The 25,305-nt window shown below is 34.8% G+C and overlaps 2 protein-coding genes across 3 annotated transcripts; one reads left to right on the forward strand and one right to left on the reverse strand.

Annotated features, from left to right (window-relative positions):
• Positions 1 to 8,540: 8,540 nt before the first annotated feature.
• Positions 8,541 to 10,287, forward strand: LOC107879877. The gene is made up of 2 exons (XM_016726807.2): positions 8,541 to 9,219; positions 9,301 to 10,287. Exons 1-2 carry the CDS (start codon positions 8,857 to 8,859, stop codon positions 9,907 to 9,909), a joined length of 972 nt encoding a protein of 323 aa, XP_016582293.2. The 5' UTR covers positions 8,541 to 8,856; the 3' UTR covers positions 9,910 to 10,287.
• Positions 10,288 to 12,938: 2,651 nt separating this feature from the next.
• LOC107839921 (serine hydroxymethyltransferase 7) lies at positions 12,939 to 18,402 on the reverse strand. 2 transcript variants are annotated; one of them, XM_016683587.2, is made up of 5 exons: positions 18,071 to 18,347; positions 16,972 to 17,907; positions 15,482 to 15,887; positions 13,735 to 13,836; positions 12,939 to 13,649 (listed from the first exon to the last, which is right to left on the reverse strand). In XM_016683587.2, exons 2-5 carry the CDS (start codon positions 17,848 to 17,850, stop codon positions 13,426 to 13,428), a joined length of 1,611 nt encoding a protein of 536 aa, XP_016539073.1. In that variant the 5' UTR covers positions 17,851 to 17,907; positions 18,071 to 18,347; the 3' UTR covers positions 12,939 to 13,425. The 2 variants fall into 2 exon arrangements, with proteins under 2 accessions (XP_016539073.1, XP_016539072.1); XM_016683586.2 differs by having other exon boundaries at positions 16,972 to 18,402.
• Between the last annotated feature and the right edge of the window lie 6,903 nt (positions 18,403 to 25,305).

Consider the following 25,305-nt stretch of genomic DNA (forward strand, 5'->3'; position numbering starts at 1 on the left):
TATATATTCCTCGTCCCAATGAATGGCATTTCTGCAAGTTGAGTTCCACAGATCCTATCAGACAACCAGTAAAACAATATTTACTGATTGGTAAGACATGAATAAACACAACAAAAGCCCAGATGATGCATAAGAAAAAAGGAAAGCAAGAAGTGTTTTAACAATTAAGTGAAAAACAAACAAAAAAAAAATAGGAAGAAAGAGGAATGCAACATTCAGGATCATTTTGGTGGAAATGGCTATTATATGGTAATATGAATTCAAGGGCCATTTTGGTGGAAAAACTTTGGCCGACAGGCCATTCTCGTCCTTTCCCCTATACAATACTAGTTTTTAGCTGTCTTCAGTACATACGTAGTTGTAAGTAATAAAAACTTAAAATTATATTATTTTGTGAGTTTTGTCAAATTGTTGTGTCGTGTAAAACTCCGTCAATATTTGAAATTGTTTGCAATAAATTTTCGTAAGTGTGCCGAAAATTAACTGCAAGCAAAATAAATAACAGAAAATAATAATTTTATTAAGATGAAACTTGTGAGTACAATTCTGTTATTCTCTTGATTCTTCTCTCCTAAGTTTTTTCGTGATTCGAGGGCCTTTGCAGCATGATTCTCGAATGTAGGATGATTTGAGCCTCCTAGAAATGCATTTGGATCTCCAGGAATATGAGACAGCACTTCATCTTGTCGAGTTGATCTTCGAGCAGAACTCCGCTAGTCAATTCTTTGAAGAGTTGTGTAGTCAATGCAAAGCTTTCTCCAATGCTTTCAGAATGTCCTCCTTTTTCTCTCCTTTAGAATGTTATGTTACCCCCTATTTATAGTTATAGGGGGTAGACCTAGTTGCTTGTGATTGACCGAAATATATCACTTTGACACTTGGCGTCTTTTGATTGGTTGTTCAATTTAAATGAGACTTCCACATCATTTGTACATGTGGTGACGTCTCATTAGTCTTGAATTTGACTGGGATGCCACGTCACTTGATGAGTTTGGGCTTCGAAGTGAGATGGACCTTGATGAGGAATAAAATAGGCTTATCATTATTTTTTTAAGTCCAAAATAATTTTAGACCCAATAAAATATGGATCAAATTTAAATTTTATAACAATTTGATCCAATAAATTTTACGTGTCTACAGATGCCCCCTACTTCAAGGTTGGCCGATGTGTAGGCTTGCTGAAACTTGGCGGTGAGACTTGAAGTACTCATGAATGTGCTTTCATTCTCGTGACCTCAAGGTATTTGTTTCTCATCGGTGCTTCCTAGTTAGACCAATGCTTGCGAGTGGTCTAACTAAAATTTCCTCCATGAACTTTCATGTCATGAAAGTCTTCGTCAAAGCAACCAACGATTTGTTTGTAGTGGTCCTCATTTTTCGAGTCACGGCTTTTTAATGAGCAACAACTAAGTGCTTCGCCCATTTTCTCGCGGATTTGGCGAGCAATATTCCCTGTCACGGCTTGGAAGCGGACACTCGGAGCAACTCTTTTCTATTCTTGGCAAGAAAATTTGTGTCTATTTTCTTAAATTTTGGCATAGAAAACTCATTGCATCTCGGGATAGAAGATCAATGGTTGAAAACCAAATTTCATCAGCCATGTTAAACTAAACTGATGTGTTTCTCCCAATGTTGATCATGCCAAATAGAAGCATCATGACTTTGGTACCGACACCTATTGCCAGATTGAAGTTTCACGTAGTTGACATCAATCCGCATAAAATCGAGAAGCTTTATCCGGTCAACACTATAGATATGTTCCATCTTTTTTTTTTGGTGCAGGTTTATGCAAATGGTCTTGATGCCAGACCAAAAAAGGTTGGCATGATTGATGTCGAATCATTTAGTGCACTACTTCCTTACTGCTTGATAAGAAAGTTACTTGGAATGATCTGATTTCATCCTTGATGACGCTAAAAGTTTCCCATTTTAGCTTCAGTGAGCATGTACTTGGTGTCATTCTTGTGACCTTATGATGATGAAGTTCTGAGTGTCTGCAGTCCATCGTTGCAAGCAAGCATGTAGTGCATCTCATCCGTGGAATTCGGCGACAAAGAGGCTTCGAGTGAGAGCATCCCATTCTTTTCAAGGAGAACGTACGTGGTGCCATCTAGATTGATAATATTGACATGGGGAGTAGCTTTTTCTGACTTTGGTGAGCAAGTACTAGGCGCACATCCACAAAAATATTTATTCCCCGATGGGAGAACAAAACTATGAGTTGTTTGATTCAAAAAAATGGAATTCAATGTCCTGATACGTCTATTTTATCAGCTTTACGCAGTGTCATGATAAATTTCGTATTTTGATGTAGGAGTATCAAAATCAGGAGCCATTTTTTGCGTTGTAAACTAGACTCGTAGAGCTACGTCTCACGCGGGAATCACAATCAGATTGCATCCGAATAGTCCCAAATATCACTCTAAAAACGGCCTTCTAATCTTGGTTCGCTAGTTATTTCAGCTTTGCGCAGTGTCACCATAAACTCCATATCTCGATGTGGGAGTATCAGAATCAGGTTCCATTTTTGCATTAGAAAGTAGATTCGTAAATATACATCTCACGCAAAAATCACAATCATATTGCATCCGAATCATCCCTGATATCACTTTAAAAAATGGCCTTTTAATCTTAGTTAGTTAGTTACTTCAGCTTTGCGCAGCGTCACCATAAACTCCATATCTTGATGTGGGAGTATCGGAATCAAGTTTTGTTATTTTGCATTGAGAAGTGAAATCATAGATTTACATCCCACGTAAAAACCACCATCATAGAACTTGCATATTTTCTCAGGTACTTTTCCGAAGTTGCAGCCTAAATCCAATAATACTCTACTCCTCATCAGCTTGTGAATACTTCATGAATTTAATCTTCTATTTCAAGTTTTGGGCCGCATCACTTCTGCAATATGTTGAAGGCCATGATAGAGCAATATTCAAAGTACCACAAGTCTTTTCCTTGTTAAGAAGACTTTATTGCTTGTTAGAAAATGAAGAATTCTTTTGCCTTAAGGACGACATCTTCAAAGGACTCCAAATATGCATTCAAACTTCATACTATTTTTTTTTTTGGAGAACCGTTCACAGTTTAGACTCATACGGGTCAAGAGTGACATGCAGTTTAAGCTCGTGCCTTAAGGAGAGTTTTGACTTGCAGTTTAGGCTCGTGCGTCGAGAAGTATCTTGACTTGCTGTTTAGGCTCGTGTATCGAGGAGCGTCTTGCAGTTTATGCTCGTGCCTTAAGGAACGTTCTTGACTTGCAGTTTAGGCTCGTGTATCAAGGAGCATCTTGACTTGCAGTTTAGGCTCGTGCATCGAGGAACATCATACAGTTTATGCTCGTGCCTTAAGGAGCGTCATGCAGTTTATGATCGTGCATCAAGAAACATATTGACTTGCAGTTTAGGCTCGTGCATTGAGGAGCAGTTTTGACTTGCAGTTTAAGCTCTTGCAGAAAGGAGCGTTTTTTACTTGCAGTTTAGGCTCGTACATCAAGGAGCATTTTTGACTTGCAGTTTAAGCTCATGCATCAAGGAGCATTTTTGACTTGCAGTTTAAGCTCGTGCAGCAAGGAGCATTTTTGACTTGCAGTTTAAGCTCGTGCATCAAGGAGCATTTTTGACTTGCATTTTAAGCTCGTGCAGCAAGGAGCATTTTTGACTTGCAGTTTAAGCTCATGCAGCAAAAAGCGGCTTGGGAAAGAATTCTTATAATGTAGCTTTCCTCCCAACCCTTTGTAATGAAGTATTGTTGCACTTCAATTTGATATTTATTGCCCTCATTGATTGAAGTAATATGCATTTGATCTTGTATCGTCTTTTGAAAGTTGGAGTTTAGAAGCTCTTTGACAACTTTTTCTTTTGTGAGCGATCAATGTCCAAGTGTCATCCTTCTTACTATTGGAAAAGTCGTCTGCCATGAATTTACTTCTTGTTTTCTTCAAGGCTGGAACCTCAATTGGGTCAAAGCTCCCAAATTGTAGCATGATGATTTCTTCAATTTTTGGTGATTCCACGAAGCGCGTAGCTTGTAGAACTTTTGAAATTGAACCTTTTTTATGGTTTAGTTCGGCGCTAACATGATTTGCATCGGCTATATCGCCATCATCAACGATGATGTTTTCCTTCAGGGTGGAGCATTTTGTAATGTGATGACCAACAATACGATGAAATTTGCAGTACTTAGGATCATCAACTTTGTTTGATTCTTCAGATCGCTTTGACTTAGGAAGCTCAATGACTTCTTTAGCTAGAAACTCGTCAAAAATTTCAGGAACATTAGAGTCGAGAAAAGGATATATCCTTGCTTGTAACTCCTTCACGGTTGGTTGATTTTTCACCTCTCGCATTTGTTGCTTTGGAGCTTTCTCTTTTAACTTTTATCTTGAAGAGGCCTTCGTAAAACTCACAGTTGTTGTCATAGATTCCCCAATTTGGTCTTCAAACGAGTCTTTGAATTTCGTGACCTCCTTCCTAAGATAAAAAATAGGTAACGCAATTCTATGACTTGCAATACTTAGCTCCATGTTATGAGCGCGCGTAGTTAATTCTTCAAAAGTTCGAGGCTTAATTCCTTGGAGAATATACACAAGGCCCCAGCGCATTTGAAATCCATGTTCGCCAACGATTTATGTAGTCCACTACAGGCTCATCTTTACTTTGTTTTGTGTTTGTCAACTCCATCATGCTGACCGTACGATGGGTACTGTAGAAATAATTTAGGAACTAACTTTCTAGTTGCTCCCAACAATCAATTAATTCAGACTCGAAGGTTGTGTACCAATCAAAAGCGTTGCCTTTCAAAGAGCGAACAAACTGCTTGACAAGAAGATCACCATGTCTACCAGCACTACCACAAGTCTCAACGAAATGAACGATGTGTTGCCTTGGATTTTCCTTTTCATCAAATTATTGAAACTTTAACGGTTGATATCCAATTGGTATCGGTAAACCCTCGATTCGCTTAGAATACGACTTTGAGTATCCTACGAAACTTTGTGACGGACCGCCATATTATGCCTTAATGGTGTTCGCAATCATATCTTGCAGTTGTTGAACTGTTAGAGTAGCCACTGAAGCGAATGGATCATCGTAGTAATTGTCACTTATCTTGATGAGAGATTCACCATCAACTTTTTCTCGCGGCGTTAGATTATAATTTGACTCTCCAGGATTGTAGAGATCTAGCTTGCTTGTAAGTCGGGCAATTTGATGATCTTTCTCATCAACAAACTTCTTCAAGGCTTCAATGGTTTGCTCCATCATTGCAAACTTCTCGTCCAAGTCAATTGCATCAACCATGAACGTGTTGACTTTCGTTGAAGTTGAAGAATTCATTAAGTTTTCAAATTCTCCAAAGTTGTAGCCAGTTTTCGACGGTTCATCTGATAACATAGATGCAAAGTTGCCCCCAGGGGTTGTAGTTATTGCCGAAATTTGAGATTTTCTCCTTTTTGTCATCTCCAAAAAGGTGAAGTATTGGGATCCATCCAAAACACAAGCGTTGAGATTGCGTCGATTGATGGGGCCAACAAGTTTGATCTCAATAGACGTGGCAGTAGTAGACTTTTTGCACGAAACTTCATTGATTTTTCTGAAGTCCATTGTAGTAGTTGAACTTGATTTTGCATGAAGAAGAGATGGAGAGCAGAACTTGTCCCACTGGGTGTGCCAAAATTTGTTCGCAACAAATTTTCGTAAGTGCGCCGAAAATTAACTGCAAGCAAAAATAAATAAAAGAAAATAATAATTTTATTAAGATGAAACTTGTGAGTACAATTCCGTTATTCTTTCAATTCTTCTCTCCTAAGTTTTTCCGTGATTCGAGGGCCTTTGCAGCGTGATTCTCGAATGTAGGATGATTTGAGCCTCCTAGAAATGCATTTGGATCTCCAAGAATGTGAGACAGCTCTTTGTCTTGTCGAGATGATCTCCGGACAGAACTTCACTAGTCAATTCTTTGAAGAGCTGTGTAGTCAATGCAGAGCTTTCTCCAATGCTTGTAGAATGTCCTCCTTTTTCTCTCCTTTAGAATGTTATGTTACGTCCTATTTATAGTTATAGGGGTAGGCCTAGTTGCTTGTGATTGGCCGAAACATGTCACTTGGACACTTTACGTCTTTTGATTGGTTGTTGAATTTAAATGAGACTTCCACATTATTTGTACATGTGGTGGCGTCTCATTGGTCTTGGATTTGACTGGATGCCACGTCACTTGATGAGTTTTGGCTTCAAAGTAAGATGGACCTTGATGAGGAATAAAATGGGCTTATCATTATTTTTTATAAGCCCAAAATAATTTTATACCCAATAAAATATGGATTAAATTCTAATTTGATAGGAATTTGATCCAATAAATTTTACGTGTCTACAGAAATCAATCTTGATGAGAAGAAGGCTAAGAAATTACATCACCAACTTTCTTTAACTTCCGGCACTAAATAGTGTCAACCCTCATACATGACTTTATGTAGACCTGTATTTTTGGTAAAGAGTCGCCGGTTGTTATCCAGGCATAGCTTCTAAGGACTCTTTCCCACATCCATAATTAAATGGTATGCCAACAAAAATTCTTTTCTCCTTGGCCAACCAAAGTCTCCTATTGGCAATAACCGCAATTCCGATTAAAAGTAAAAGTGACAGTAAAAATAGACGATGATCTTGAACTTTTGACAACCCCGCTCGCGTCCATGAACAAACCTTCAAGATCAAAAGTCAAATTTGTTAAAGGTTTACCTATGAGACAAGCAGAATCAAAGTTCAAAATCACTCACCACTGAGGCTATTCTAGTAAATCGCACGTAGAAGGGTGACAATAATCACACCAAATCTTAGGCTAAAAAAGATTTCTAGGTATGTGGATGGCCTTTTCCCCATAGTTGCTAGACAATGCCCCACAAGTTTTGAGTGGATTTGGAAACTGGAATTCCATTTTGCAATTCCAATACAAATTGCTTAGTCCCGTACTAGTCCTATATTTGCCAAATTTCAATGTAGGAGCAAGCATGCATTCTTGAAATATTCCCCCCATTTCGAAAACAGGATCCCTGCTTTTGATGATATATACATATCTACTAGTAGTATAACATTATCATTGATGCACAAGAAAGTTTTTGGGCTCTCCCAAAAACAATATAATACTTGTAAACATTAATATGCTCCAAAGGAGTTCAATTAAATCACTTTCTGCTAATAATAAGATGAAGCAAATATTTATGTACATACCTAAATTATTGAATTAGATCACAAGTTCGAACTTAATAGCCACAATATGTATAAGAACTATTTATTGAATGTTGATTTTGATATCATGTGAAAGATCGATACGAATATTCGTGTAAAATCTTAAGACAATGGAGATATTAAAAGTTGATTCTTCAATTCGATCTCTCATCATCTCATATATAAAGGTGACTTAATTAATTCTACTTCATTTATCTTCATTCTTAGCCTAGAAAACTTGATAAGGCTAGAATTATTCAAATTTCAATTTTAAAAATGCAATAGGAAATTATAATTCTTTGTAAAATTGGCTTACACTTTTGTTGGAAATTCACAAACTCCACCAACACTTTTTCTTTTTTAATTTGTTATGGTATTGGTGGGGTTCTCTTTTCTTTTTCTTTTTTATTTATTCTGGAGTATTGGGGGACCTCTTGTTAATGTTAGCGGCAAGTTCGTGTATATTGAACTTAGAAGCAATATATTGCTTTTCAAGAAATCTTTCCCAAAAAAGTGTATAATTTTAACTTGTAAAAGTGAAAATCAGGGGGCCAGCATCTGTATATAATAATCTCAACTCCAAGACCTCATCATTAATATCTCCTTAAACTTCCCCATTATACAGCTAAATAACTTATCAAAAGAATAATTATCAATTAAATTAAATGGAGAAAAAGGTGAAAAGAAAAAAAGAAGCACTCAATTCCAAGATTGAACCAAATCAAAATTGAAGGATGAGCAGAAAGAATAAGAAGTATCTCAGTCAAAGTAGTCAAACTTTTACAGCCCCAAAAAACAAAATCTAGGGCCTCATAGAATAAAGAGCTGTAATATATTTAAGAATATCAACAATAATAATAATTACGCCTCGGTCCCAAATAAGATTGACGATATGAATATCATTTCTTCATTCAAGCTCATATTAATGCCGCTTGTCTTATCTTGCTTACACTATCGGCAGTGGCGAAATCATGAATTGAATTTTATGATTATGAGTTTTAGAATGACGACTTCATGTGGAAATTATTGAGTTCTAAATTTAATATTCGAACATATTTAATGAATTTCTTAACACAAAATACACTTATGTTCAGTTAAATCCGTATCCGGACTCCTAGCTCTGACCGTGATTGCCGGTCCCAAACTCGGGTTGTGATAGACTTATCGTTGGCATAAAACTTGTCAATTCGTGAGGAATCGAATAAAAAATAAAATTAAAGATTTCTTGCTAATTATGATTTTATGTGCAGACCCCCTTTTTGATTCTTGATTCTTGAAAGGTCTGCAGACTAAATCTTTATGAATAGGAAAGTGTAATGCTGAAGGCCAACTCATGAACTTGTTATGTTTGCTTTTTTCATTTGGACTTGGGAATTTCCCTTTGCCTTTTTTCCCCTTGCAGCATTTCTCTGCTTCCCTTTAAATAATGAATATGGCAGATTCTCCAATCATCTCCTCCACTCTGTAGGAAACACACATTATTGCCCCCAACAACCAAATCCTTTTCACTATATAGCCTCCTAGCTACTCACTTCCCTTCAATATATATCACTTCTAAATACCATAATATATATTCATCACCTTTTCTTCTCTTCTAACTTATTACCATCTTTGTTTTTTTTTCCTTTGAATCTTCATGATGAGTCATTCTTCATCTACAACTTCTGTGAATGGCTTCTACAACTTCCTAACTAGAGGACTTGACAATCTTGATCACTTGTTTCTATCTCAAAACTTCATGTCTTTCCATTTTCTTCAACATGTTTTGTCATGTCTAAGGTCTTTTCATTCCCAATTGACATTACTTGTCCAAAAGTTGCATTTGCCTGTTGGAGAGAAATGGCTTGATGAGTACATGGATGAAAGTTCAAGGCTTTGGGAAGCTTGTCATGTTCTCAAATCAGCAATCTCCAGCATGGAGAACTATTACACTGCTGGTGTCAATTTTGCTTCTTCTCTTGATGATCACCACATTTTAAATCCCCTGCTTTCCCGCCAGGTTGTATCCATATCGAAAACTGTTAGTTTTTTTCGCGTAAAGTTGCAGTTTTTTTTACTAATAGTATCTTCTCGATCACAGGTTATTCGAGCAATAAATCGTTGTCAGAGAGAAATAGTAGTACTTGAAGAAGAAAACAAGAGCCTAATGGAAACAAGAATGCAGGATATATCATTAAGGTTCGACGAAGATGTTCTGATAGGATCAAAATTCAATGGATTCAGTGGCTTCAGAGGAGTGCTTTATGCAATGAAGAATGTCAGCTCATTGCTTTTGGTCATTCTGTTGACTGGATTAGTATATTGTTGGCCACAAACAAGTTTTTACCGGAGTGGTGGTCATGAGGGGAACATGGTTTTTGGTTCATCTTTTATAGTTTCAACTTCGAGATTGCATCAGAGAGTAGCAGCTGAGGTGAATCAGGCCGAAGGACAACTGCCCGGGATCCTACTCTTCGAGTATCGTAGAGCAAGAGTAGCCATGGCTGAGCTGAAAATTGAACTAGAAAGAGCCAAAGAATGTGGATTAGTACTATCACAAGTTGACATCCATGATAAGATTGAAAATTTGAAAGATTGCTTTGGAATGTTGAAATGTGGGGCAGAAAGCATCATTGGCCAACTTGATGACTTCTTTGATGAAATAGTAGAAGGAAGAAAGAAACTTTTGGACTTATGCACTCATAGGTAAAACACACAAAGGGAGAAGAAATATGTGTCAGCAAGTGCAACCATAGCCTTAGGAGATGGTAGAATTGTAACAATAACTTAGTATGATAGTCCTTTTTTCTTTTTGGTTTTTAGATCCTAAAAATTTCATCTTTTTATTTTCCTATTTTGCAGCTAAGTTTAGTCTTGAAAACTTAAGGAGGAAGTTTTCTTTGTCAAGTACTGCATGAATATTATTATCCTCAAGGAAAAAAAAAAAACAGAATGTGATTCTTCCTTTGAATAAAAGTAACATTACTAAACAAGAAGAATATGTTGGATAAAGATAGCTTCCAAAGAAAAAATGAAAAAAATTATAGTAATTCAAATAAAAATTCACTCAAAGTGTAGATTCTTCCTCTCTTTTATCATCAATATAACTACATCAAAGATAAGAATTGTCTCTTCTTGTTTTACTGACAACTGCCACCAGTCAGTCACTTCAGTGGAATAACATAACAAGATTGATAAGAATCACAATTATCATATATGTGCTACTTTTATGATTGTATATGCTATTCATTCTACCAACATATTTTATCACTTCTAGAATATAGTTTGTATTTATTTAACTCTCAATTCATACCACACATAAATGTTATCAACAGTTATATCACCTGTCACATAGTCTTTACACTTGACTAGCAATCTTGTTACTACTATATATAGTTAGAAGTCACTTGGCTTAAGGCATTCTATGATCGAAGGGGATTCAGAATTTAAACGTGATGTGTTCCTAACTAGCAAATACCAGACACATTACTTTTAAGATTATGAGCTCAGAGTATACTCTTATTAGTTAAAATTTTAATAATTTTCCACTTATGTATCTATATCATGTGCCGAGAAATCAGGTTTAGTTGAATCTCTAATAGGCTCCGTCCACCTCTATTTACAAATTTGTCAATTATTTTATCAGTAGATTCAAAAATGTCCTCTCCTTAATTACCAAAAAAAAAAAGAGAATAAAAGATGACCCCTCCCTCCCCTCTCTCTCTCTCTCTCCTGCATCATTTACTTACAATGATGATTATGATTACTATTCAACTACTTAAAGGCCATTTATTCCCCAGCCATACAAAGATGAAGATACATAAATGATTATCTCAACTAACATAATAAATTACTTGTTCAAGGCAACATTTTGATGTGTTGAGGAAACATAGGAGCTGAAAGAATAATTTAATATACTACATTAGTAGGTATTGTATTAAAAAATACACATTGAAGTGATAATAGAGAGGTTAGTAGGTTTAGAGTTACTGAAATTAGAAGATGCTTCTTCTGTCAATTGAAAAAGAATATGATACCACCTAAATAAAGTAAATAAAAAGGAATGATGCTTCCTGCCCACATGACACAACTATTTTTAAGAAAATGACAGCTTCTTAATTATGTTAATAATAGAGATTACATACATCTTTGTCGGTCTTAATCACAGCCAACAATCCTCTTTTCTTGCAATTAAGCTTTGTCTAATTCACATTTAAACTTGATGTGTTCCAACCTTGATTAATTAAGGATCTCAAAAGTTAAAAAAAAAAAAAATGCTAAATCTTTGATTTATTAACAGCCTAAAAGCTGATATGAGAGAAAAAAAAAAATTCTTTTAAGCTTTTTTTGACTAGGCAATTCAACGTTTTTTTTCTTTTCAAACGAGACAGCTAACATGACTGGCACCAATTCAAATAGGAAAACATCATAAACAGCTCGCAAAAGGTACTGGAAAAATAGTTTGCTAATTTAGGTCATAAGAGGCAGGGGAAGGGAGCCACATTCGTGGCTACCGGTTCGGTAGAATCAGTAGCTTTAGTTTGAACTTTCTGATATATCATATATGTACATACATAATCTATTCAGAACTCATAAACTAAATTTATGAGTCCGTATCTGATACGAGTATATAGGAAGTAACCGAAGAGTGATAATTACATCATTGAATTCACCTACTTTGAGCTGTGTTAGTAAATGACTAATGATTTAAGTTGTGAAAAAAGTGATGGAGAAGTAGGCGGAGACAGGAATAGAGGAAGAGAAGGATCATTAGATTCCTGGGCTAACAGCATTCATTTTTTATTTTTTTTCTCAAAAAGCAGTTTTTTTGCTTTAACTGTGGAAGCTTTTGTCTGATTTCCCGGAAAGGATGTTATTTTTACTCACTTTTCAAGGAATTAAATGAAAGCAAACAATGAGAAGAGTACACTGTAGCATGTGTAGTAGTAATTGATTGTTGTTGTAGTTGTTATAATGTTAGTATTACTTACTAGTAGTATATTGGTTGGTCGAATAAATGATGATGAGAAGAAAACAAGCAGCTCTCTGTGTGGCTGCTGTCTGACAGAGTCTATACTCCTAGCTCTGTACTTGAGGGTATATCTTCTTGTATCCTACCTCTGACATGTAACCTGTTTCCCTGTGGCTGTGAAAAATGTGATTCCTCTCCCTTTTTTCCTCTAATTATGATCTTCTTTTATCATCTTTACAACTTGCAACTCAGACTTGTTCCTTTCAACTATCCAAATCATGATTCTGGTTTGCCAACTTTTCACTTGTTTTCCCCAAAATCTCCACACCCCAACGGAAGGAAAAAGAACAACTCTCTTTTTTATCTTATGCTGTCTCTCTTTCTGCTCTTGGTCTAACCTTAATGGACATTGTAAAGAAAGTTGTTAGACCTGGTCGAGAGGTGGTCCTTTGTGGTTTTTAAGTCTTGGCAACTCAACTGTGCCAACTCCACATGGCATTGGGCTACCTCAAGTAGTATGCAATCTTCGAAGAGGCAACCAGCATCAAATGAGCTGAACAGCTAAGCACTATTGCACTCGTATCAGCTCTTGATAGAACACACTCCCAACATATCACCAACTACTTCGCCGAATTAAAATAGAGAAAGAAAATAGTGCCAATGCAAAGCGCTCTAACACGAGTTGACTCAACACTTACTATGTTAGGGGAACAATGCCATTAAGTATATTAACACTCCCAACACCTGACTGAGAATTTAAGCCATCATTTCAAACCTTCCCTTCTATTTTTCCTGTGTCTTATTATCTCGTATGTAATGTACATTCAACCTTGTAACCTCTTTCAATAAGAGAACTATAGAGTATATACAAGTTGAATATTAAAGATAATAACATAGGTACAACCAAAAACAATAATGAGCCCCAAAACGGCAGTGTATCGAAACAGCTATAGGATAATGAATCCAGTCCCCCATGACATAATACTATTTAATTTACCAAACCATCGACAAAAATACTAACACTTTGCCGTTACTCCAATTTACCATGGCAGTAGATAAGAATGCAATACACTCCAACGTGGCATATCATAAGTTAATTCAGGCTTGCAAAGCTCAAGGGGTACTTGAACACATCTCAAGCCTATTCAATTACTGACCACGAGTTCGGTGCACTGCGGTTCTCCCCATCCACAGCAAAGGTTGGTCAACGAATAAAGAAAGAATTCCTCCACCAGAACTAGATTTCCAGCTAGATTACACTTCAAATCCAGGCATTGCAAAAAGGGCTGCAAAATTTTCAACACGTGTTCGTAACTCAATAACATCTTTATTGTTCTCAAGGCCTTTCAGAAAAGTCTTTGCGAGCTTTCCATGTTCTCTCTGTATCAAATTTGTAATATGTGCTGCCTTGAGGAGGAAATCTGCCATCGTCTCAAAATCACTCTCTATACAGCCTCGTGATGTCATAGCGGGGGTCCCTGCAGTCAGAAGAAAAAAATTGATTAAGCAAACAGCCTTTCAAATCCTAAAATTTGATATATGTGCTTCCACATCCAAACTTACCTATCCTTACACCTCCAGGAGTAATACTTCCATTATCATCAAAGACCATTACTTTGTTGAGAGTGATGTGAGACAACTCGCAGACCTTCTCAAAATTCTTACCTGTAATATAGAAGTACAAAGATTAACACAAATACATTCAAAACCCGCGAGGCAGGCCAGTAATTGCAATTCTAATCGAATTGAAATAGGAATATCCTGTCCCAGAAACAAGCAAGCAAGAAAATTGGCACGGGATGATCAGATTATTTTAGAAGTGTACAAAGTAAAACCAAATCTATGCCTATAATACCATAGTTGAGCAAGTGTTGTTAAAGGCCTGATTCAAGGCAATTCGTGTCACTTATAACCTGTCTTTAAGGAGAATAGTATCAAAGAAATAGCTATAGATGACAGTGATATACTAATTATGGATTGACAGATTAATAATTGGGATAAACAAATTAGAAATTTTACAGCAGAAGTCACCAATAAAGAATTTGAAAACTGCTTACAAGTCAGAAATTCAACATTATTTTTAACTAGATTGACATGACATAGTTTTTCTTTTCATATTACACTGCCTTACAAAAGCTCGTGTTTAATTTCACGTTGCTAGTAGACACAAGGAGCTTTTTAACCTTTACGTCTTGGATATATTCAGTTGGACTGCTTTTTCCAAGGAGTTAACTCTCTTTAATAACCAAGATCACAGGCCACTGAACAATAGTAATAAAAATACTCTACTTTCAGACGGTGACCTGCGACTATGCAGGACTAAACTCCCTGGAAAACCAACCTCACATGCCATTTAACAATTGTAGATGCTTTTTCACATCAAAAATATATTGCTATTATAACAAATATATTTTATAATAATAAGCTAAAATTGCAATATTGTTTGCACATTGGTGCCCATGATCCTTATCATGTTACCGCCATGCTAGCTACAACCAACTTTACTCTCAAATATAAAGTACATGTCTTCATGTTCTGTCCAAAATGACAGAAATAAGACAACCTTCGAGTAGTAAGGTATGAACAAAAGAAAATCCGGTGCCTCCCACACGATCTCATTCTTAAAAAACACACACTTTCGACTGTTCTTTCATTAATCAACTCAAACTGAAAAATGACATTCAAGTGAGCGGGACGAAATCAATACATGACAAGCAGCCAAGATAAATCAGACATCACAAGTAAGACTTAGGTGAATTAAATGCCTCTAAACAATCTTGCAATAGCAGCAAAGCAGATCAGAATTCTAAAGAAATCTCAAGACCAAACTTGATGAGATATACTGCCAAAGTTGGATAAATGTTGATCCCAAGATCACAGAATATACAAACTTCATCGTAGAAGAAATGTACAATTCAATTCAGTAGCAAAATAGATAACGAAGCCAAGTCAGAAACAGAGGTAAAGGAATTGCCTTGCAAAGACTAGACTGGGCTTTCATTTTTCTTCTCAGCAGTATCTTTAGTCCACTTAAGTGGAATGGTCAAAAAGCAAGCATATAGCTGACCTAACTATGTGAGGCTGGGGGCTTAGTTTATTGATAATATCCTACTCCACTGCCCCTTAATTTTCCAATACATTCTAGAGGTTCAAGAAGAAATATGCAAATAAATGGGGAGAAAAGAAAATGATGGTATAAGCCACAAAAAATAAGCAGACTTCATGAATGAATTTCACCACAGATAAATGACATAACTCAATGAAGAAAATAAGAGACTGGCAAGAGGTATTACAGAAAAGATCTACAAACCTGTTAACCCAAGATTTCTTAGATCCCACAATATCATGTGATTGTCAGTCCCTCCAGTAACCAGTCTGCAGTTTCTTCTCAATAAAGCAGCTGCCAACGCCTGAGCGTTTCTCTTAACTTGTTGCATATAAGCCTTGTATTCAGGAGTAGCCACTTGCTTCAATGCTATGGCCAGGGCAGCAATATGGTTGTTGTGTGGCCCTCCTTGCAGTGCAGGAAAAACAGCAAAGTTTATTTTCTCCTCAAAATCATACTTGTCACTGCCATCACCTTGATTCAAGAGCAGGCCTCTCTTTCTTGGTTTTGAACCTTTCCTATAAAAGATAATACCTCCCCTAGGACCTCGAAGACTTTTGTGAGTAGTTGAGGTAACTATATCACAATAATCAAACGGACTAGCGCACTCCTGCAGTGAAAACCATGCCACACATTAGCAAGCTCGCTGATTACAAATGCAATAAACGGACAAACTACAAATTAACTCTAACAAAATTAGAGAGGAAACAATTCATACAACAAATAGCAGGCAGATGCTTAAGGCACGAGCTGACACCAACACATTCACTCGTGAAGCAAGATTGACAAAGGATGAGATGTCTAACATATCCCGCAATACTCCCCTTGGACATCCTTTCTTTATATTTGACAATACCAAACTGTAAAAGCTTATATTTCTCCAGAAAGTCAAATATAATATTCTTAACCCTTCATCAAAACTATATATATAAATACTAATAAAATGAACTCACGAGCAAACTCAAATAAAAATCATTTAACCATCTTACACCAACTCCCTTCAGATAAAGTGGTAAAAAATTCGAAGATGAACGACCATAACAAGTATGGATAATTGTAGCTGAATTATTTTAATTGGAGACACAACATCTATACCCCAAGGTTATAATCACACATGAGCCCCCACCCAAAACACACGCACACACAAAAAAAACAAAGGAGCAACCACAAAGTCAATGGCATATACTAGTAGCGTACTGAATCAACAAGCAAGGCATTATCTTAGAGCTCAAACCGAGTGGCATATTAATGCTTTGCAGTCAAATTGCCTAATAATTCACACAGCATATAAAAAAATGACATTAAAGCTATTACAAGAATCCACGAACTGATCATGAATAAAAAAAAATGAGATTTCTCAGCCAGAAAACTTCCACATAATGCGAGTGATGCCCAATAAAGGTACCATAAGGGCAACTTGCTTCAATAAGCTGGTTGTTTTTTCTTTGAAGAGGTATATATGAATCAATAAGCTCTAGTTAGTTGGCCTAATTAAAACAGTTAGAATCCAAAGGCTTCTATATATGAGGAACTGGACTGAAGCAAATGTTATTGGGTTGATCCTTCTTGCTTTCAAACAAAACAAACACTTTAGTCATTAAAAAAAACAAATTAAACTGATGCATGAATGAAATGAATGAGCATAGGATCTTGGCCTGTCAGCGTTAATAAAAATAACCAGCCGGAAAGATTACCTTCGCAGCAATGAGACCGCTAATTTGGGCCATATCGCACAACAAAACTGCACCACATTTGTCAGCAATCTGTCTAAACTTTGCATAATCCCAATCCCTGGGATATGAACTCCCCCCACATATAAGAATCTTGGGACGGAAATCAAGAGCCCTTTCCTCAAGCTTATCAAAATCTACATACCCAGTTTGGGGGTCAACCTTGTATGAAAGAGACTCAAAGAAAATTGAAGCCCCTGAAACTTTCCTTCCATTGGGAAGATAATACCCATGACTAGTATTTCCACCAGATGGTGTATCCAATCCCATTATCCGATCACCAGGCAGTAATAAACCAGTATAAACCGCAAAGTTTGCTGAAGTACATGAATATGGCTGCACATTCACACCCCAATTCTCTGGGTCAAGTCCAAAAGCAGTTAATGCACGCTTACAACATAACGTCTCAATTTCATCTATAAACTGATTGCCACCATAATACCTTGCCCCAGGTGCTCCTTCAGAATACTTATTTGTCAAATGGCTCCCTAATGCCTCCATCACAGCCTTACATACAAAATTCTCCGAAGCAATCAATTCAATCCCTTTATACTGCCTCTGCTTCTCCTTCTCCATTATCTCAAATACATCCGGATCAGCTACTTGTAAACCCTGATTACCCCAAGCCCTAACCGCATTTCTCCTCGATTCTAGCCCTAACAAATTCTCATTCGAACTCGTAACCTTAAAACTCTTCGAAGACGAAGAAGATGACGCGGCATCAGTTTCCCTCTTCCTCTTAATACACATAGAATGCCCTAAAATCCGAAATTCCTCAACATCCCGCTCCTCATCCACACTATCTCCCCCTTCCTTCCCGTTCTCCTCCGTTTGCTTATCCATCAATTGAAGTGGAATCGGCGTAACCCGATCCGATTGGTCCTTAACCCTAGAATCAATCTGAAAAGCAATCGAATCATCGGCTACATGAGACCGATTAGGTTTACTCACCGCTGGTAACGCGTGAGTAATAAACCCTAACGACAAATTACTCGACTGAGATTGACTCAAATCCATTACAATCCCACAATTCTGAAATGAAAAACAGAGATAAAAACCGAACCTTCGGAGATTTTCAAGGAGGACAACAGCAACAGTAACAAGAACACGAACAGCGACAACGGCGGAAACAGTCGGAGAAACAGCGGCGGTAGAATCGCATCGTCCAGACGAAGGATATAATTGTAATTACAGATTTGTGTTTTCCTGTGAATGATATTTGTAGGGAAGGAAACAGAGTGGGTGATAGAAATGCGTAGGTTGGGGTTGATGAAGACGGGAAAATTCGAGGGGATGTACCTGGACGACTTTGCTCCTTTGATTCCGGTGACCAACCTGTTACTTTAACCAAAATAAACTCCCAAGTAATTGGAATGTGTCCGGTTATCGATACCAGGTTCGTTTGGGCCGTGTTTGAGGCTTTATTTATATGGGCCCAATTGTGAGCCTCATACGGAGAAGTAGTTGGGCAAGTGCCCATTTTAGGCACCTTATTTGTGGTAGGGAAACATATATTCTCAAGTATATAGGTATTTTTTATTTATTTATAAATATTATTAATAAGGTTAATTCAGTAAAATACACCTTAATTAAAGTTTTTAAAGTAATGTGTAACTCGACAAGGGTAAGAGTGTGTTTAGGCGCGGCTACGTCTGTAGTATCCTTCTCCTTCTCGCGCTCAAAGCAACTAAAGGAAACGTTTATCTCGTGCAATTAATGATGTTCTCAATTCAATAAACTGTAAACTCAATATTTTTATATGGAAAATATTTGTATGTATGATTATACATGGTGCTACGTGGGTGTATGTGAGTTTTTGTTAGTGATGTACAACAACAAGGTAGTAGAATAGCTGGGTCAGTCGATTTTGCTTCTTCTTCAGCAATTATAATTGGTAAAGTCGTCATTTTAAGTAAATGTCTTCTCCTTCTCGTTGTTCATGAATCGGTTTCTCGTAAATATGAGAAAATCAACCTTAGCAAATTTTATTAAAAAGTTGAATATCATATAGAATTATTATTATTGAGGTCATTATCAATCAAACAAGAAATTAAACATGACTTTAAAATTGTTGTCCAATATCATTGAAGGGAGCTTCTTCGACTTTTATGATTTGGGATTCAAAAGCCTTAGGATTGTTGATTTGTGCCTTGTCGTGATGAATGCCTCTACTTCCAACACATTACAAAATTAAAAGGGATAATACTCACGAAAATACCTGAACTTTGATCAGATTTTCAGTTGAGCATACTGAACTTTACGGGGGTCCTATTACCCCCTTGAACTTTTTTAAAGTGGAATTAATCTCCACCCAAAACGCTATACCCAGTTTTGAAGTAGAAATAGAATTACACGCACCAATGACATATTGACACGTGTATTTTTATTTAAAATTAATTTTTATTTATTTTCTTTTTCATTCTCCATTCTTATTTTCTTCTCCATTTTTATTCATCTAAATCCTCAAAAAATTAGCAATATTTTGATCACATATATGTCATCTGCCCATCTTCATCAATAACTCAAACAAGAATGACTCAAAAACAAGATCAAAATTTTCAAGAAGGAAAGTGTATATTTTTTTGTTTAAAGATGAAGCAAAACAATTTAGATTTATGGCAAAATATCCAAAATGTAAAAAATACTAAATAAGAATTCAAAATTGAAGTAGCAGCAGACATTTCAGTAGCAGCACAAAGTGAATAACAGGCTAAAGCATTAGCATCCAACATTTCAAAACAACACCATTATAACCAAAACATTGTCATCCAATATCCCAAAACAATCAAAAACTCAGAAACTTCCTATTGTCAACTACAAGAAACTTCAAAATGCATCATTCTAAAAAAAGAATAAAAAACTCATAATTTGAGAAAATCATCTTCATGGATTTCTTGAGAATTCGAAATTTCAATTACTATCAAAATTGTGACGACAAATTCCCTTCTGACGTCAATAGTGGGTTGGTTGATGATGACAATGATGGTTTAATTTTGCTATTTTGATAGAATTGAAGAAGACCCATTTGGTGTGTTTATTAAAATTAGGTCAAATTGATGTAATTAAATTAAGTGTGTTGAAGATAACTTATTTGGTGTGTGTGTGATGAAATTGTATTCAATTCAATTCCAAGTCAACAATGGAACCCCAATGGAGCACCATTGAAGATTGAAGAGAAGAAAGAAAGAAGAGAGAAGAGGAAGAAGATACAAATGAAAAAATAAATTTAAAAACATTCAACTTATAAAATTAGAAAATTGAGGGGGACAAAAAAAAATATTTTAATGATTTTTTAACACTTTCACGCGTCCAATGCGCGTGAATTACACGCAATGATTCAAGTGGGCTGATATATGCCATTAAAATTCAGAAGAAAAAAATCCAGGGGTAATAGGATCCCTGCAAAATTCAGTTTGTTCAACTGAAAATTCAATCAAAATTCAGATATTTTCATGAGTATTATCCCAAATTAAAATTCCATTCACATTAAACGGTTAGTTGAATTTTACTCACACAACTACGTACGACTCCACATGCGATGAAGTTCCAAATGGTGATTTATTTTTAAACGTACAAGTTAGAAAAAGCTAGACTTCTCCAGGTATAAGTATATTGAAAGGCGCAATGAAAAATAAGAGGTCTTAGATATGGATGATCATAGAAAAAGTTTGTTAATATCAAATGCTTCAATTGATATATTTCAATCTCTTGATATTCAAATTTCCTTTAATATAGAGTTAAAGATCAAAAATACACATATAAATTATTTTATATTTTAAAATTAAAAATCAAAATTATTGAGAGCATAATTTTTATGTCTAAACCATCCCTCAGAGGGAAACTTGGTTTTGACACTTTTGGTTGGGACCAAGTACCAACAACTGTCAGTAACATTTCTCAAACGTTAGGTGGCACAGTTAATATGCCACTGAACTTTAAATTTTGCTCCAAAACATATTTAATCAACTTCTCACATGCAAAAATTGACTTTGTACACATCCCACTTCTTTAATTTAGCCTCAACTTTGGTAATCAAATTATTAGGCATTGACAGTGACACATGAATATACGCACTCCTACACTTTTACACAAATTTTACATATAATTTAGGTACTATCTCGAAAAGTTAGTTATCTTGAATAACTCTATAAAAAATTAACTGACAATTTTTATCAATAAATGCCAATATAAAATTACACAAATAAAATAAGCCTACGATTTGACTTTCCTATACCATCGTTAAATTTTGTTTCACGATTTATAACAACTATACCAATAGCAGATAACTTGATGATAAAGTGGAATAGGTTGCTTTATTATCAATCAAGTGTTTATGTTTCAATAATAGAATGAGAATGTGATAAGTACTAGTTATATAACAAAACCGGTATGCTAATATTTGCGTATATTTGTATGGATAGTATTTAACACGCAAAGATGGCCACGTACACACTAGAAAGGGAGCTAGGATATCGACATTTCATATAGGTCCCACTAATAAAAGCCCCTCCTTTTTTCCTTTGGCCACCGTTAGCTTTTCCAACAATTTGGTTTTGTGGGGCCCCCACTAAATTGACAATATTGTCCGTCTCAAATTATTGGTCTCAAATTAAAATGACATATTAATTAAGAAAAATAATTAATAATATGATTAGTTTATCACAGTGCTTCTATTAAATAGTAATGTTTAAATTTTAATTTAAAAAAAATAATTAATATAAAAGATAAAATATGAAAAAAAAATTATTTTTTTTAATTAATAAAAAATGATAAGTAAAATGAGAAATTTGAAATAGAGGGATACTTTAAATGGTTCAAATTCCTCTTTAAGTCGCTTTGATACACGTGGTCAAAGCACCCAAACCCTCCTTGCCAATCTTTTGGTTCGTGGATAAATTTATTTCGACGTTATATATGATTTTGAGGTTATTTTGTTATCTACCTTTCAAGGATGATACAAATATAATTTTTTTAGATTTATTATTTTTATTAGATTAGACCCGAAATCTAAGAAATGACAAAAATTTAAATTTTATAATTTTAAATTAATAATATGTATAGTTTTTAAAAATGTAATATAAATATATTTTTTAACTTGATATTAGCTGACATTATATTTTTTAATGTTGTATATACAGAAATAAACATTTAAATTCATATAAGTTGTATAAGTAGATATGCATGTTTTATGTAGCGTATTATTTATACGTAGAATGTCACATACAATGCATGTATTAACTTATTTAGCTCTACACAAATTTAAATATCTATTTATGCACACATTAAAAAAATTATAAATTATAAATATCAATTAAAGCTCATATAAAGAAATTATTTATATATTATGCATTTTTAATATCTTGATATCTTAAAATAAAACAGAAAATATCATATTTGAGGTATAACTTTGCTTTAAGTTTAATCATATTTTCTATCAAATGAAATACTCTATAAAACAAAAAAATATAGCATTTTGGTATCCATTGAAACATTTTATCCCACCTTTTATTTATATTGAATAGCAATTTCACAGTTAATAAAATAAAATAATCTCAAAATTAATTAATAACTCATTCAAAATATGAGATAAAAGTAAGTAATCTCACTAACATGGGTTGTGGTGCAGTGGATGAGGCTGCTCCACCCTTAATTAGAGGTCGAGGGTTCGACCTTGGGTATGGAAAAAACTCTGTTGGGAGCGCTGCCACCTTAATGGGCCCTGCAACGCACGATCCAGATTAGTCGAGGCTCCAATACGGGCACCAAACACCGAATGAGAAACAAAAAAAAAAAAAAAAAAAGTAAATCTCAATCTTTATCTCCATATTATTTTCTTTTATCTTTTGCAACACTCCTAAAGTATGTTGAGATGGAACGTCCTAAAGTATGTTGAGATGGAACTTCACGCATTATGTATAGGATTGGAAATTGCTCTTCAATATCATTTTACGAACTTGGAAATAAATATGGATTGCTTTCAGATTGTATCTCTCCTTAAAACCTCAGCCGAGGATAATTCTAATTTGTGTTGCGATTGCAGATCCTTAATGTATAGACTGCATGATCCATCGTTGAGTCACGTTTATAGGAAATAAAATAAGATTGCAGATACACTGGTCAAAATAAATAAATCTAATATTAATAGATTACTATGGTGATGTGGGAGCCTCCATCCTCCACTTTGAACATTTTGCGAGCATGACAAAAATGAAGAGTCATCACGTCGGATAGCTAGACTGTCTATTACTATTGAGATAGTATTATATAATAATGCTACTATTTATCAGATTGTAAATAGTAGTTTCAGAGAGGCAGCTACTATTCCTATTAGTATTTGTACAGTGGTGCTGCCACAACATATATCTTCGTAATACTGTATAAATTTCCTATGGTTACCAAAACGAGAAGCACCCCTTAAGTAATTGAATTTGTTCCTGTATGGTTCGGATCACGGTTGATAAGGTGAGGCGCCGTCAAAAGAAAGTATTTAGTAAGCTAGGAAAGCGAGTGTAGGTGGTTTATCGTACTCGCGCGAGTGGGGATGATTGATTACTTACACATGTTGATGACGTGGGTTTTCCGTTAGTCTAAAGGAGAAAGTTTTTCAAGTTGCTTCCTAGAGGCGTAGAGTAAATCCGAAAACTTGAGGTGGCTCAATTACCATTGTGTCCTCACCATACTTTATTCTATTTTCTTTTTTTTAATATTTTGTTCGTTTTATTATTTTGGAAGGTGGCACTTTCTGTACCAACACAATAAACACGTTTACCAGAAAGTTGGTCAAGCACCAGTGTACCACTGAGTTACATGATAGTTAAGGTCAAAAAACTTTTAAAAATCTATATCTGTAATATATTAAAAGTGTGAAATCTTTTAGAAAAGTAATTTAAATTTTTTATCCGTTATTAAAATACTCTATAATAAACAAAATTATTATTTATTATTTTATTTAAATTATTATTTAATTATTTTATTACATTAAAACTTTTAACTCAACTAAAATTTATATAAGGAAAAACTTCTAATTTTAGTCCATGTAAGGATTGCTTATATCTTTATTGCGCACGCAAAAAAGTTTCACGGAACATTACAATTCTCGACCAGGAATTTATTTTTCTATTACGTCAATTTATTAATCATATATAATAAATCATCGTATAGATTTATTTTGTATGTAATCCAATCTAGATCTATTTTTTATGTGTGCATTCATGCTATCATCTTTTTCCCTTTTCGTCGTGCACTTTCTTTCGTTTTTGTCATAGATACCTATATTCTCATTATTTGTAATTCTTACAACTCCTTTGTTGTCACTTAAGGGCAAGAAAACTTAAAAAGAAAAACGTATCAAATTTTATGAGTACACATGTTTCGATTATTTAGGTCAATTTGATGTTTCTTTATATAGTCTTGAAAATTTAACAGCTTGTGAATTAATTAATCCATCAAATTTATTGATATTTTAATTTGGATAGTTTCCTTCTATTCTTTTGCTGAGTTGTGCCTAGGAATGGTAAGGGGTGAATCAAATTGGATGTGAGTAGGTAAGCTGCTTCTCCAAGTGCTTTTTGTCGGAGAATACCTGAGTATATATGATCAAAGTTCTTTCTATGTGTGTTTTATAGATGTTAAATTCTCTTAATTTCTTAGTGTGTCTCCGAAATGATTTGGCAAATATTCGTATTTCATTTGATACAAAAATCGTGGTCCAAATCGACACAAAAGAAGGTGGATGTCTTATGGAAGATAGCATATTTGAGATACAATATTTATTTATACCATGTAAATAGATATAATATTTATTTTAATATCGTTATTGCTTTTAAATAATTTATTCCTATATACAAGTATACAACTGTATTGATTAATTAATGTGACGATGTGAGACACATTGTTGTAATTATTAAACGTTTTTTTTTAATTTAAAGTATGTAAAAAGTCCTAAAATAAAATATTAGTTTACCTTTTAAGAATCGATTCCTAAATTTAAGGATTTCATAGTACTCCTTTTAGGTTTTGTGTTTAACGTAGTGATTAGCGTTCTAAAAGAATTATAAACTAAAAATACTTGACTTATGTTTTTAAAAAAATTGAGTTAATCAAGGATTCCTTTCAATTCATTATCTTGAAGATTAGGTTTATGTTGGAAACAAATTCTTAAAATGTTTTGGCTTATTTATAGAACTCAACGACTATGTATATATTGTGTAAGTGCACACAAAGTTTTAACTATTTACTTTCTCCGTTTCATAATAGTTGGTCCTCTTTTTAAAAATATTTGTTTTAATTAGTTGTTCC

This window comes from Capsicum annuum, chromosome 8 (assembly GCF_002878395.1).
Source record: "Capsicum annuum cultivar UCD-10X-F1 chromosome 8, UCD10Xv1.1, whole genome shotgun sequence".
In the NCBI taxonomy this organism is placed as follows: domain Eukaryota; kingdom Viridiplantae; phylum Streptophyta; class Magnoliopsida; order Solanales; family Solanaceae; genus Capsicum; species Capsicum annuum.

What these genes read in the sequence shown, in the direction of transcription:
- LOC107879877 (XM_016726807.2), top strand. Translation starts at nt 8,857, where the DNA reads ATGATGAGTCATTCTTCATCTACAACTTCTGTGAATGGCTTCTACAAC. An exon ending in ATCCCCTGCTTTCCCGCCAG is followed by an intron (nt 9,220 to 9,300) that starts GTTGTATCCATA and finishes TCTCGATCACAG; the next exon opens with GTTATTCGAGCAATAAATCG.
- LOC107839921 (XM_016683586.2), bottom strand. Translation starts at nt 18,024, where the DNA reads ATGGATTTGAGTCAATCTCAGTCGAGTAATTTGTCGTTAGGGTTTATT. An exon ending in GCGGTCTCATTGCTGCGAAG is followed by an intron (nt 15,888 to 16,971) that starts GTAATCTTTCCG and finishes TTTTCACTGCAG; the next exon opens with GAGTGCGCTAGTCCGTTTGA. An exon ending in TCCTGGAGGTGTAAGGATAG is followed by an intron (nt 13,650 to 13,734) that starts GTAAGTTTGGAT and finishes TTCTGACTGCAG; the next exon opens with GGACCCCCGCTATGACATCA.